Here is a 14,467-nt window from a genome sequence, read left to right on the forward strand (position 1 = left end):
TTTGAGGTATTGCTTAACATTCTGCTCATAACACTTTTTTTTCAAATAGTGCAAAAGACAACTTCACTTTTAAATGCCACCGATCTAATGGAACAACCAACACATCTGGACCTCAAGATATTTATGCTGTAAGTATTCTGTGAAGCACAAATCCTCACATATTTATGTTGCAGAGCAGTAGTTTATTTTCTCATTGGGGCAGGGAGAGGCTTGGCTAATGATGAACTCTGACACTTGCAGTCTGGCCATAATCAGTTGCCTCCATTAATTGTAAACCCAATTACTCACTAACTTTTTCCGCGGATTTACAACTATGTTGGCCTGATAGCACAGAATAAATTTCAATGTAAGAGAAGGTGGTTTGGCACATCATTTCTGTGCTGGCTCCATATCACACCTGGTTGAATTAATCGTGCCTCCCTGCAAGTAGAATGCATCCACAAGCTTGCTGTCTGTCAGTATATCATTTCAATCAAATATAATTTCAATCAAAACAAAACTGGCTGTAAATGCTCAGCACCTGTAGAGAGAGAGAAACAAGGTTAATATTTCAAATCAATTAAAACTGTGGAAAAAGTTGGATATTAACATTTTTAAAGCAAGGAGAGAGGGAAATCGATAGGGGAAGGTCTGTAAAATGGTGGCAGGAAGAATTAAATGACAATAGGGATAATGCAAAATGAAAATTGATGGTAATGGAACAAGTAAAGAAACAGAAGGTAGGTCTAGCAGAGGTGCGAATGGTAATAGCAATGTGCTGTCTGATTATAAATGGGAGCAATGGTTAGGATCTGGAACTGTTAAATCCAGAAAGCTGTTAAATTCCTAATCAACAGATCGAAGTGATGTTTGTGGAGTTTCTGCTCAGATTCATTGGAATAATGTAGGAGCCAAGGACGGAGAGATGAGATTGCTGGGTAATTAAAATGACACGGTCTGCCTTTCCTTCCACCTCCAGCATGATGCCAGCACCAATCAATTCTTCCCGTTTCTCCTTCAGTATTTTAAAGGGACCTTTCTCTCTGCTATACCTTTGTCCACTCTTCAATTTTCTCCATTGCCCCTCCCTTTCCCACAGCAATGTCTTATGCAAACACAGGAAATGCAACATGTGTCCTTGTGCTTGCTCCCTTCCCACAGTCCCACTCGGTCCATTCTGCTGCTCACCATCCTGCATCGAGAGACCAAATGCAGATTCAGTGATCACTTTGCCAATGCTTCCACTTAGTCTGAAACTCACCAAGAGCTTAAAATTCTTATTTTCCCACACTGTCCCATTCCCACTCTGACCCTGCCTTCGGCCTCCTCCACTGTTCCACGGAAGATTGACATAAGCCATTAGCTTCAGTTAGAAATTTTACAAGCTGGCAAACTCACCATTGAGTTCAGCCACTTCAGATCAACCACTTCCATTTTAGGGGACAGCAGTTGTTCACCGTGATGCTGCTGTTGGCATTTCCACCTCGTCTAGACACATTTTGTATCTTATCCCATTGTAATTCCCTTTTGCTTTTCACCATCAAGGTGTCTGTTGTTTAATCGCTCCAGCCTTCCGCCCCATTGCAGACCTTCCCTACTCTCACCAGCCCCTGCCCGTTCCCTGGTTTATTACATGCTGAAACTAGTTCCATCTCTAATTTTTCCTAATCTTGATAAAAGGCTATCGACCTTAAATAATAACTCTGTTTTCTCTCTGTAAATGCTGCCTGACCAGCTGAGTATTTCTCTATTTGATGGATACTATAAAATTGAAAGAAGTATTTTGCTTTTGTATAATTTATCTTTGAATGTCAGTTAGACAATCATAAGAGCTAAAAGAAAATTAACCTAAATTAATCAAACTTGATCAAAACTGTACCACCCAAAGATAAATTATTGTAACTTATTTCAAATTACAATTCCTCGAATATTTCTGTCTTTTAATATGTTGACTAGGGCAGGAGGCATGCAGGTGCTAGTCCAATGATGCAACTTGCTCAGCCATCTTTAACTGGACATGGTTTAAGGTGGCACAGTGGTTAGCATTATTGCCTCAGCGCCAGGGACCGGATTTGATTCAGACCTTAGGTGGAGTTTGTATGTTCTCCCCATGTCTGGGTGGGTTTCTTCTGGGTGTTCCTGTTTCCTCCCACAATCCAAACAGGTGCAAGTTGGGTGGATTGGCCATGCTAAATTGCCCCTCTCCATATAGCTAACACCCTGCAGACCAGGCAACATCCTGGTAAACCTCCTCTGCACCCTTTCCAAAGCCTCCACATCCTTCAGGTAGTGTGGGACCAGAATTGTGCGCAATATTCCAAGTGCGGCCTTACCAAGGTTCTATACAACTGTAGCATGACTTGCCAGTTTTTATACTCGATGTCCCGCCCAATGAAGACAAGCATTCCGTATTCTTTCTTGATTGCCTTGTCCACTTGTGTTGCCACCTTCAAAGATCTGTGGACCTGCACGGCCAGATCTCTCTGACTTTCTATATTCCTAAGATGTTTGCCATTTTACGGTATTTTTCCCCACTATGTTAGACCTACCAAAATGCATTACCTCACATTTGTCTGGATTAAGCTCCGTTTGCCATTTATCTGCCCAAATCTCCAACCTACATATGTCCTGCTGTATCTTCTGACAATCCTCAACACTATCTGCCACTCCACCAACCTTGGTGCCATCCCCGAACTTACTAATCAGACCGGCTACATTTTCCTACAAATCGTTTATGTACTACAAACAGAGGCCCCTGCACAGATCCCTGTGGAACATCACTAGTCACAACCTTTCATTCAGAAAACCACTCTTCTACTGCTATCCTTTGCCTTCTGTGACCGAGCCAGTTCTGGATCCATCTTGCCACCTCGCCTCTGATTCCATGTGACTTCCCCTTTTATACCAGTCTGCCATGAGGCACCTTTTCAAAGGCTTTACTAAAGTCCATGTAAACAGCATCCATCACCCTCTCCTCATCAATCATCTTTGTCACCAAACATATTTCACTTGTGTGATTACTTGTGGGCAACTCTTAAATTAAATTTTAAAAAGCCTGAGACTCAATCTGGCCCTTTAATGTATTATAGAAACCGTACAGATTCCACAATTAAGTCTTAAAGTGGTAAGTTGTAACCAATGATTTGGTGCAAATGTGGTGTCCCATTACTCCAAATTGCTATTGAAAAATCTCTTCCTTTACCGTATCTCCCAGGTGAATGGAATTGCATTCCACCCGATACATGGCACTCTTGCCACAGTAGGATCCGATGGTAGGTTCAGTTTTTGGGACAAAGACGCTCGCACAAAGCTCAAAACATCAGAGCAGCTTGACCAGCAAATAGCTGCCTGCTGCTTCAATAATAACGGAAACATCTTTGCCTATTCATCAAGTTATGACTGGTCAAAAGTAAGTACAAGTGTCATACTCTCTGTATAGATACCTGAATAATAGTAATAAATGAAGATAACTTTTGACCATGTAAGTTGTAAGCATTTGGCATTCTTGAGGCAGCGGTGGCAAGAGCTGTTTATCTATTTCGTTCATTCTACTTCTGTCTGCAATTAGCTAACTCAGAACATATAAGCGATTGAACCTCAGGACAGCTATTCACTGGAACCAGCTGAATTAAGGGGCTCCTCTCCTATGGATATAGCTGCAGGATGCTCTTTTAGCTTTGGAAAGGGCTGGTTCCAGTAATGGGTGCTCTGCCACAGGTGCAACAAGAGCTAGTTTCTGTAGGGAACACCCTCCTGCAGTTTATTGCCATATTCATTTTAAATTAAAATAGTACTATGGTGGGAGAATATTTCTGTTGTCCGCTAGTTTGTCCCCAGGTGCTATTTTATTGAAGATTTATGTTTTTTGTCTTATGTTTTATGTTTTGAGTTCTATAGGTTTTGTGTTGACTCTGGAACATGTGAGCTATAGGTTTGAATGTTGGCAAATTACATGACTGTGGTTGAGAGTGGCTCAGATACATCTGATTCCTACATATACACAGTAGATGTTACTGTAGAGAGCCAAAGAGGTAAAACTTCTGGTTCTTCCCTTGTCCTCACACTCCCTCGCTCATTCTACTTCTGTCTGCAATCAGCTAACTCAACATCTGAGGGATTGAACCTCAGTCCGGCTATTTACTGGAGAAGCTGGCTGATCTATCAGCGAAGCTTCAAATGGCTTTCATTGTCCACACTTTCATTATACAGCTCTGTAATCCTGCCATGTTCAGCCATGGATGGTGGTGGACAATTAAACACTGGAGGAAGAGGCTCCACAAATATCCCCATCCTCCATTATGGAGGAATCCAGCAGATCAGTGAAAAGAATAAGGCTGCAACATTCGCCAGAAATGCCATGTGGATGCTCCATCTCGACCTTCTCGAAGCCCCCAGCATCACAGATGTCAGTCTTTGGCCAACATGATTCACTCCATGTGCTATCAAGAAACGGCCAAAGGCACTGGGTACTGCAATGGCTATGGGCCCTGACAATATTCTAGAAATAGTGCTGAAGACATGTGCTCCAAAACTTGCGGCACCCCTAGACCAGCTGTTCCAGTGCAGCTACAACACTGGTATCTACCCAGCAATGTTCAAAATTGCCCAGGTACGTCCTGTATACATGAGGACCAATCCAACCTGGCTAATTACCACCCTCTTGAACTCAGGGCAGCAATCAGCCGAATATGGCATCAAGATCTTTTTTTAAAATATTTTTATTCATAAATATGTGTCCATGATCACACATAGAATAGTCTAGCACATTTACACAACTTTTATATAAGTATCCCCTGACTATCCACCCCCTTTATTTGCTGTCCTTAGGCGGTGCCGGTGCCTTCTATCTGAGCAAGACTCTCCTCCAGGCTATTAGAGAGGTGAAGGCCAAGATATCAGCCTTCCTCCCCTCCTGTAGCCCTGACAAGTCCAACACTCCAAAGACTGCCACCATTGGGCACGGCTCCACACTAACTCCCCAAATCTCCGACATTGTTTCAATAAAGGAGCCATCGTGGGGCAAGATCAAAACATGTGCAAGTGGTTCGCTGGTCCCCTTGAACAATACACACATCTATCCTTCACTATCCTCTACCCCTGGGAAGGACCCACTCATAGGTACTCGTGTCAAATGCACTCTATGCACCACTTTGAACTGTCTTAAACTTAACCGCACCAACGAGGAGGTGCAGCAAACCCTATGCAGAACCTCACTCTGCAAACCCACCCCACCAAACCAAACCCACTCTTCCTCTCATTTCCACTTTACCTCTTCCAGCGAAGCCTTCTCCGCCGCTACTATCCTCCCAGACATCTCTGATATCTTCCCTATCTCGTCAAGAGACAACACCTTTTCCTATTAGAGAGACGAAGGCCAAGACATCAGCCTTCCTCACCTCCTGTAGTCCTGACAAATTCAACACTCCAGCCAGCAACCCAGGAAACTAAGAGAGCTATCAAAGACGACGGGAGGGCATCCCACCTCTTCATGTTCACTCCCTATGCCAGACTGGCCAGGTTCAACTTGTGAAACCGAGGCACAATTGTGAGCCACTGTATTCCCAGCTTTCCAAAACTAGTCCTGGCCAGCCGAATGTAACCTCTCCAGATGCACTCCATTCCTGAGGCACCCCTGATTCTGTAAAAGATTCAGGGCTTGACCTATCTAGCCTGGGGTAGATAGGGTCTAACACAAAATTACAGCCCCCCCCCCAACCCACTGTGTGGAGTTTGCACATTCTCCCCATGTCTGCATGGGTCTCATCCCCATCCCAAAATGATGTGCAGGGTAGGTGAATTGGCCATGCCAAATTTCCCCTTAATTGGAAACATTTTTTAAAAATATTTTCATTCTGGTTTTTCTTTTCATACAAGACAAAGATGAATGTGAACATACACAGAAACTATATACATGGGTTATCACTCACTATATACATCAGTTACAATTTATATTTCTCAAAGTGCCTAGTTTCAGCTCGGTCCCCTGCTGCTGACTTCTCCCTTCTCTCCCAAGCTCCTCTCCTTCCTGTTATATGGCGTGCCATCTCTGGCTTATGGGCTGTTGGCCACAAACAGGTCTTGGAACAGATTGGTGAATACCTCCCTTGTTTTGTGGAAGCCCTATTCCGACCCCCGATGGTGAATTTGATTTTCTCCATTTAGAGAAATTCCGATCGGTCGGACAGCCAGTCCGCAGCTTTAGATGATGCTGCTGATTGCCAGCCGAGCAGGATTCTCTAGCAGACGATTGGGGACGCAAAGGCAAGGCGCCAGCCCTCCTCCCCATAAAAAGTTCTGATGCTCTGATGCCTCAAAGACTGCAACTCCCAGGCATGGCTCCATCCTCATCCTCATTCTGGACATCGCCTCAAAGAAGGCTGTCCAGAACCAACAAGTCTGCGGCATGACCAGAACATGTGGCCCTGGTTTGCCGGGTCTCCTTGGCACTGTTCACATTTCATAGAATTTACAGTGCAGAAGGAGGCCATTCGGCCCATCGAGTCTGCACCGGCTCTTGGAAAGGGCACCCTATCCAACCCCACACCTCCACCCTATCCCCATAACTCAGTAACCCAACCCAACACTAAGGCAATTTTAGATACTAAGGGCAATTTATCATGGCCAATCCACCTAACCTGCACATCTTTGGACTGTGGGAGGAAACCGGAGCACGCGGAGGAAACCCACGCACATACTGGAAGAACGTGCAGACTTCGCACAGACAGTGACCCAAGCCGGGAATCGAACCTGGGACCCTGGAGCTGTGAAGCAATTGTTCTAACCACTATGCTACCGTGCTGCCTCTAAACTCAGTCTGTCCTCCAATTCTGGGAAGAACCTACTTATTCGGGCTCTGGTTAAGTGAGCTTTGTGCACCACTTTCAGCTGCATTCGGCTTAGCCTCGTGGAAGTGGAGTTGACCCTGAAATGAAATGAAATGAAATGAAAATCGCTTATTGTCACGAGTAGGCTTCAATGAAGTTACTGTGAAAAGCCCCTAGTCGCCACATTCCAGTGCCTGTCCGGGGAGGCTGGTACGGGAATCGAACCGTGCTGCTGGCCTGCTTTAAAAGCCAGCAATTTAGCCAAGTGAGCTAAACCAGCCCCTGTTTTGCTCCAGAGTCCCCACCTATATCAAACCTAGGTCCTCCTCCCATTTTTCCCTGTCTCGTCCAGTGGTGAATGTACCCTTCCCAGTAGTCGTCCATACAGGTCCCCGCAGTTTCCCCTCCCTAGAATGTCTGGGTCCAGTAGGTCCTCTAATATTTGTTGCGGTGATCTTGGGTATGTCTTTGTTTTCCTAGGTAAGACGTTTTTGACTTGCATATCTCAATATGTTTCCTCATGTCAGTTAGAACTTCTCTGTCAGTTCCTCTAGTGTTGTCAGCTTGTTGTCTATGTAGAAGTTCCTAACTGTCAATGTCCCCTCATCCTGTCTCCACCTTTTGAAGGTGGTGTCCATTTTGGTGGGGCGAACCTGTCGTTGTTGCAGATGGGGGCCTTAATGCTCATCTCGGTTAGACCAAAGTGCTGTTGTAGCTGATTCCGCGACCAGAGTGTGGCTATCACCACTGGGCTCATTGAGTGTCTAACCGGTGGGGATGGGAGCACTGCCGTGGCCAGGACACAGTGACGTCCCTGTGCAGGAGTCCTTCATTCTTGCCCATTCGGCCTCCGGTTCATTTATCCATCCCTTTACTCTTTCCTCTGTTGCTGCCCAGTGGTAATGTTGCAGGTTTGGGAGGGTTAGCCCCCCCCGATACTTCTCGTTTTTTGGAGGACCTTTTTGGGGAACCTTGGGTTCTTCTCACCCCCACTGAGTTGAAAAAGGCTTTGGGGATGTACATCGGTATGGATCTGAACAGGAAGAGGAACCTGGGTAGTACATTTGCCTTGACCACCTGCACCCTCACCACCAGGGAGAGTGGGAGTGTGTCCCACCTCTACAGGTTTTTTAAACTTCCTCCACCAGGCTGGTCAGATTCCACTTGTGGATCTGTGTCCAGTCATGAGCTATTTGGATCCCCAGGTAGTGGAATTTTGTTTTGGGCTTGTTTAAATGACAGCCCCTCCAGCTCTACCCCTCCCCCTTTGCAGGTTTACAGGAAGATTTCACTTTTGCTCAGGTTGAATTTGTAGCCCGAGAAGGTTTCAAACACTTTCAAGAGCGAGGAGCAGGCCATCTGTATAGAGCGAGACTCTGTGCTCCCTGTCTCCTCTTTGGATCCCCTTCCAGTTCTTTGCCGCTCTGAGCGTGATTGTAAGTGGCTCGATTGCTAAGGCAAACAGCAGCGGGGACAGTGGGCATCCCTGCCTTGTGCCTCTATGCAGCTGTAAGTACTTGGAGCTGGTGGTGTTGGCCCATATGCTCACCATGGGAGCACTGTACAGAGTTTCACCCAGGCACTGAATCCCGTTCCAAGCCTGAACCGCTCCAGTACCTCAATGAGGTACTTAATTCGACTCCGTCGAAGGCCTTTTCTGCATCCAAAGATATCATCACTCCTGGTGTTCTCTCTCTGAATGGGATAATTATCACGTTCAGCAGGCGCCTGGTGTTCGATGTTAGCTGTCTACCCTTGCGAACTGTCTACCCTTTCACCACCTCTGGTATGCAGTTCTCCAGTTGCTTGGCTGAGATTTGGCCAGTATTTTCACGTCTGTGTTTAACAGCGAAATGGGGCTGGAGGACCCGCATTCTGTTGGGTCTTTGTCCTTTTTGGGTATCAACGAGATTGAAGCTTGTGCTCATGTAGGCGGCAGAGTGCCCCTTGCCAGCGAGTCCGTGAACATCTTGCACAGGGGGCCAGTGCTGCCGTACATTTTTTTGTAGAAGTCCACCGGGAATCCATCTGGTCCCGATGTCTTCCCCGCCTGCATGGAGGTGATGTTCTCCATTACTTCTCCCAGTTCTAGTGTTGCTTGCAGCCCCCATTTCCTATCCTCCTCCACAACTGGTACGTCCAAAACATTTTCATCCCCAAGTCCCCTTCAGGGGCTCGGAGGTAAACAGCCCCTGGTAGATGGCCTTGAATGCCTTGCTGACCTTATCCGGTTCTGCTACTAATTTGCTTTTGCTGTTTCTGACCTGGACTATTTCCCTTGTGGCTGCCAGCTTTCTCAGCTGGTGAGGCAGCAAGCGGCTGGCTTTGTCTCAGTGTTTGTACACGGTCCCCTGTGCCTGGCAGAGTTGGCACACTGCTTTCCCCGTGGAGAGCAGATCAATGTCCATTTGTAGCTTTCCTCTCTGTCAGGTGCTCTACACTCGGACCTCAAGAGTATTGCCGGTCTACCTCCAGTATGGAGTTGGTTAGCTGTAACCTAGTCGCCCTCTCTTCCCTATCTCTTCGTGCTTTGTAAGCATTAATTTGCCCCCTGATCACAGCCTTCAGCATCTCCCAAAGAGTGGAGGGTCAGACCACCCAGTTCCGGTTATTGGTAATATACTCATCTATGGCCTGTGATATTTTCTCGCAGACAGATATGATGTTGGTGCGTATCTATGTTGGGGATTTCCACCATGGTCTTCTTTATAAACTCCGTATCGTCCCAGTTGGGAACGTACACGTTGACCGGGACCACTGGTGCCCCGTCCAGGACACCACTGACGATGTCATACCGTCCTCATCGCCATAAACATTGTCCTCTTATTTAACAGTATGGCTACCCCCCTAGCTCTCGTCCCCCAGCAGGAATGGTAGGTCTGTCCCACCCAGCCTTCCGTACCAGCATTCAGTCCCTCACTCAGGTGTGTCTGTTGGAGGAAGACTGTCAGCTTTCATACTTTTCAGATGGGCAAAGACTCTGGAACTATTCACTGGGTCGTTAGGTCCCCTGATGTTAAAGGTGACTATCCCCCACCTCCTGCAGGATCAAACATGCTTATCTTGTGGATGCGCTCCTGCGCTCAGAACTTTCCCTTTGTTAGGGAGCCATTCAAAATGGCCGCAGTCATTGTTCTCAGAGAGACCAGGCACCTGCACTCTGGGGTTTCCCTTTGTCCAGTGGCCACCCAACATGGCCGCCAAAATACACTGTTCACCATGTACTTTTACTTTAAAGAGACTTCGCTGTCAGTAGAGTTCAGTTGATTGATCGGTTATAAAAACATTTGAACGGGGGTGACACGGTAGCACAGTGGTCAGCACTGCTGCCTCACCGCTCTGAGGGCCCGGGTTCGATCCTGGATCCGGGTCACTATCTGTGTGGAGTTTGCTCATTCTCCTCGTGTCTGCGTGGGTCTTGCCCCTACACCACAAAGATGTGCAGGGTAGGTGGATTGGCCACGCTAAATTGCCCCTTAAGGAGAGGAAAAAATTATCAAAACATGAATAAAATAAAAACATTTGAACATCTCGTTTTCAGGGCCATGAATATTTTAACCCACAGAAGAAGAATTACATATTCCTGCGTAATGCTGCAGAGGAGCTTAAACCTAGGAACAAGAAAGGGTAAGTACCAGTCAGCATTCCTTCTGGGAGCCAACTCTCAAAAGCTATCTCCTGATTATCCAGACTATCTCATTTAATGTTGGAGGTGGGGGGGGGGTTGGATTTAGTGTTTAGTGTCTCAGTGGATTCCACTATTATCTGGTGCCATATTTATCATTCCTGCAATTGATGCACTAAAGTGCACAAAGTGGTGGGAACTGGTGATTATTTTCCTTTGCAAATCAACCAGATCCATTGCTTATCACCAGATCAAAAACAAACAAGCAAAGTCACTTGGGCCACATTAGTTCATCTATCTCAATAAATTATGACTAAGCACTGCCGCAGCCTCCCGAATTTATCTTAAATTAGGAGTGTTCACGTGATCCTGAGATATTTCAGCTGCATTAGTACTTGGATTATTTCCTATTTTGGCCGGCTCAATTTCTGCTGGTCAGCAGATTTGAAAGGCGGCTGGTCTTGATGCTGTTAGCTAATTGCCAGTCTTTTGAAGATGGGGATTGTTGGTATTTCAGCCCAAATGTCTACAGCTTTGAATATCAATCCAGGTGTTCCACTGAATTACCAATGTGCTAATGATCTGTAATCCCTCATATTATTCAGAAGCATTTTATGAAACCTGACCATTCTGAAGAAGTAACATTCCTTTCCTATTTCAGTTCAATTTTGTAAATATTTTACTGGAACAGCAATGAGCACACCCTGTTTAAACAAAATACCATTGAAATATTAAAGACTCATTGTGAAGAAACTAAAGATAAGAACCCAGAATGTTTATTTATTGACAACATGAAGGGCTTCCTTGCTGTTTAGCCGAGATGCACACACCAGGAAGGGTCTGCGACTGACTCCAGCTTTCATTTGGACAGGCTGGCCTCAGCCATAGGTGGTAGTATTGGGGCCATGGGAAAGTTCTGCAGTTGACCCTCAGAGCCATGAGGCAGCAGTGCTGACCACTGTGCTACCGTTGGCAGTGACAGAGGTAAGAATTAAAATAGGGTTATTGGTTTCCGTTGCTACCCATGAAGCATGTACATGGGCACGATTAGCCTGGAATTAGCCACCCAGTCTGGCACATTAAAAAAATGAATGTTCCAAGCCGGCACCAGAGGAAAGCCGTGGAATCCTGTCACCAGAAGAGTCAACATAGAATTATGGAATCCCTACAGTGCAGAAGGAGGCCATTCGGCTCATCGAGTCTTCATCGACCCTCTCAAAGAGCGCCCGACCGAGGCCCAAACCTCACCTATGCCCATAACTCGATTGAGGGCCAATTTATCATGGCCATTCCACCTAACCTGCACATCTTTGGACTGGGGGAGGAACCCAGAACACCCGGAGGAAACCCACGCAGACACGGAGAGAAAGTGCAAACTCCACACAGTCACCTGAGGTCAGAATCGAGCCCGGGTCCCTGGCGCTGTGAGACCGCAGTGCCACAGCTACAGGTGGAGGGGAGAGCAGACAGACATCTTGTAATGTCTTCCCCCTCGTTTGATCCTCTAATTCTTCCCAGCCCTTACTTCATCTCCTCCCCGGCCTTCCCAAATTCCTGATATTCATAGTTCTAAAACCTAAAGCAGGTGGCCATTAACATTGGTCACCATTGTAACAGTTGGTTTTTTTCTTCAAAAGACGTACAGTTGGTGACATCCGTTCTTGAGTTGAAGAATGCACAGTAAGTACGCTGTACTGCTTCTATGTGGTTTCATACCAGACACTGCTCTAACCTCCCACAGGACGGAGCTCCTATTGCTCTTTGGCCTTCACTTATTTGTTACCTGTGGTATTTCCTTTGAGCAACTTCTCCAGGGGATTCTTAACTATCTATCTTTACTGGTGTTGGAGATGTCTGGTGGCACCACTGTTACTTATTGTGGCGAAGTCCATTTAACACTTAGGCTAAAAATTCAAAGAGCCTTTTATACCTGCACCAGTTGTTTTTATTCCGATTTAATTTTCAAACAGTTCATTCCTTTTTAAAGAATGTTTTCCACCTGGGCTGCACATCCCGTCTTCCTGACAGACTAAACATCTATTGTTTGACTCTTTATTGCAATTTCTTATTTCATAGTCTGCAAGTTGAAAGCCTCCAAACTGTATGTGTAGATATTCTCCCTGTCCAATGGGTGTCAGACAAGTAACTAAAAACTGGCCCTACTTATCTGCTGCCCTCAAAGGGAAGTTAGATGAGGAAAAACATACCTGAGCTTCTAGAGCAAATTTCACAACCGAACATCTCAAAGAGCTTTACAGTTAATAAAGTCACTGCTTTCCCCTTTGAGGGAGAGAGCAGACTGATGGTGATCTAAGATCACCATACCTCAGGCGAGGGGCACGGTTGGGAAGGAGGGGCTTTCATGAATCACCTCAGCCAGTTAATGAGGTAATTTTGAAGTGTAGTTCCTGATATGATGTAGGAGACGAGAGAGACAGGAATCAAAGAATATGCTGGTAAAGTGATATAAAGGTAAATAGTGGGAGGAGACTTGTGTAGAGCATCAACACTAACCCAACTGTTGGACTGGCTGGCTCGTCCTTGTACATTCATTGTCATTCACAATGTAACTGGAGGAGTTCACTCAGATTGCAGGGGGATTGATAAATGCAGCAGAGGGCACTGAAAATTGGCACTGGGCACTTAATTGAGATAAAGCATTATCGGAGCGTATCTCCTTCGTGTTTTTTCCACTCCATCAATGCTTGAAGTTACATTGACAAATCTGGGGGTAGGCAGAGGAGATTTAATCCCTGCAACCAGCCTCCCTTTCACATTGAATGCAATCTGGGCTGGGTGCTCTTGATGTTGACACATAGTATCCAAAGAAAACCTCACCATTAATTTTACTGTACTATGATGGGTGTATCCCCAAAGAATTGGGAAAAGGATCAGCTGCTCGCAGTGTGTAATGTTCACATTTCTTTTTCTTCCTTTACAGGATTTGAACACCAGCTGGTGATTTCCAAAGTTGTTTCAGAAGCAGAGCCATCGGAGAAAGACACTTTTTTAACATGTGGAGCCATAGCTACAGCTGCTGTCTTGATTTCTGTCGCTCTTGCTGTTTCGCTGGACCACACAGCATGCCTTGTATTAGATCGTTTCGTATATTTTCCCATAATAAAAGTTTTCATTTAATTGGGTTGTCTTTGAAATGTGAAGGCAGCAGAGAAGAAAGAATTCAACAATATCTCTGTTTAACACCTTGCAACAATAGCCGGCATATCTTCAAATGGGTGCCAGGAGCCGAGATGGGATTGCAATTCTTTAAGCACACACTATTGGGAAATGCGGCCTAGGAGTCAGCTGCTGAATCATTTGCACGACTGACCTTTGACTATCACTGTTATATAATAACTACTGTGTTGTTTTCAGAGACCAAAATAAGGAGGAAAATACTTTTTAATTTAAATGATATAAATGATTAAAATTAAAATTTTATTTGCAGGGTTAAATTTGACCGTGACAAATCTCCACCTTCAAGACATTTTAATGTGGTTCAGATTAAAGCATTCGCTCTGAAATATGTCGGAACCCAGACATGCTGGATAGCTCTTCCATAACAAGAGGCATCACAGCAAATCCTAGTCCTTTACTCACCTGATTTCACAAGATACGGGTAAGGATATCCATTCTGCCCATCTAGTCTCATTCATTCAGGATGACCTTTTACGTCCTCCACTGCAGCACCAGTTGACCTGTATATGATTTAGAAACTAGTCGCGGAGGCAGTGTTACTAATGTCAGGCTCCAGTTAGTACCTTGATGTTCTGTTACAACCCCGTGGGCTAGCACGCAGTAAATTCCAGCCCCACTTAGAATCATAGAAAAGTTACAGCTCAGGATGAAACCATTTGGCCAGTCTTGTCCATGATGCCCGAGGACACCCAGGTGCCCTTTCTGATCCCACCTTCCTGCACACGGTCCATAGCCCTGTATCTTACAGCACTTATGGTGCAGATCCAGGTACTTTTTAAAAGAACTTTGGGCCTCTGCTTCCACCAACAACTCAGGCAGAAAATTCCAGACTCCAACTACC

At 45.6% G+C, this 14,467-nt stretch overlaps 1 protein-coding gene across 2 annotated transcripts in view; it reads left to right on the forward strand.

Annotated features, from left to right (window-relative positions):
* Window positions 1-13,566, forward strand: part of rae1 (ribonucleic acid export 1) — a 48,697-nt gene extending 35,131 nt beyond the window's left edge. The window contains exons 10-14 of one of the 2 annotated variants that reach the window (XM_038802928.1): window positions 50-128; window positions 3,194-3,388; window positions 10,345-10,430; window positions 12,066-12,108; window positions 13,370-13,566. In XM_038802928.1, coding sequence (XP_038658856.1) covers window positions 50-128; window positions 3,194-3,388; window positions 10,345-10,430; window positions 12,066-12,093 — 388 coding nt within the window. In that variant the 3' untranslated portion in view covers window positions 12,094-12,108; window positions 13,370-13,566. The remainder of the gene's footprint in view (window positions 1-49; window positions 129-3,193; window positions 3,389-10,344; window positions 10,431-12,065; window positions 12,109-13,369) is intronic. The other variant, XM_038802930.1, reaches the window with a different exon arrangement.
* Window positions 13,567-14,467: the final 901 nt, after the last annotated feature.

Source organism: Scyliorhinus canicula, chromosome 7, assembly GCF_902713615.1.
Source record: "Scyliorhinus canicula chromosome 7, sScyCan1.1, whole genome shotgun sequence".
NCBI lineage: Eukaryota > Metazoa > Chordata > Chondrichthyes > Carcharhiniformes > Scyliorhinidae > Scyliorhinus > Scyliorhinus canicula.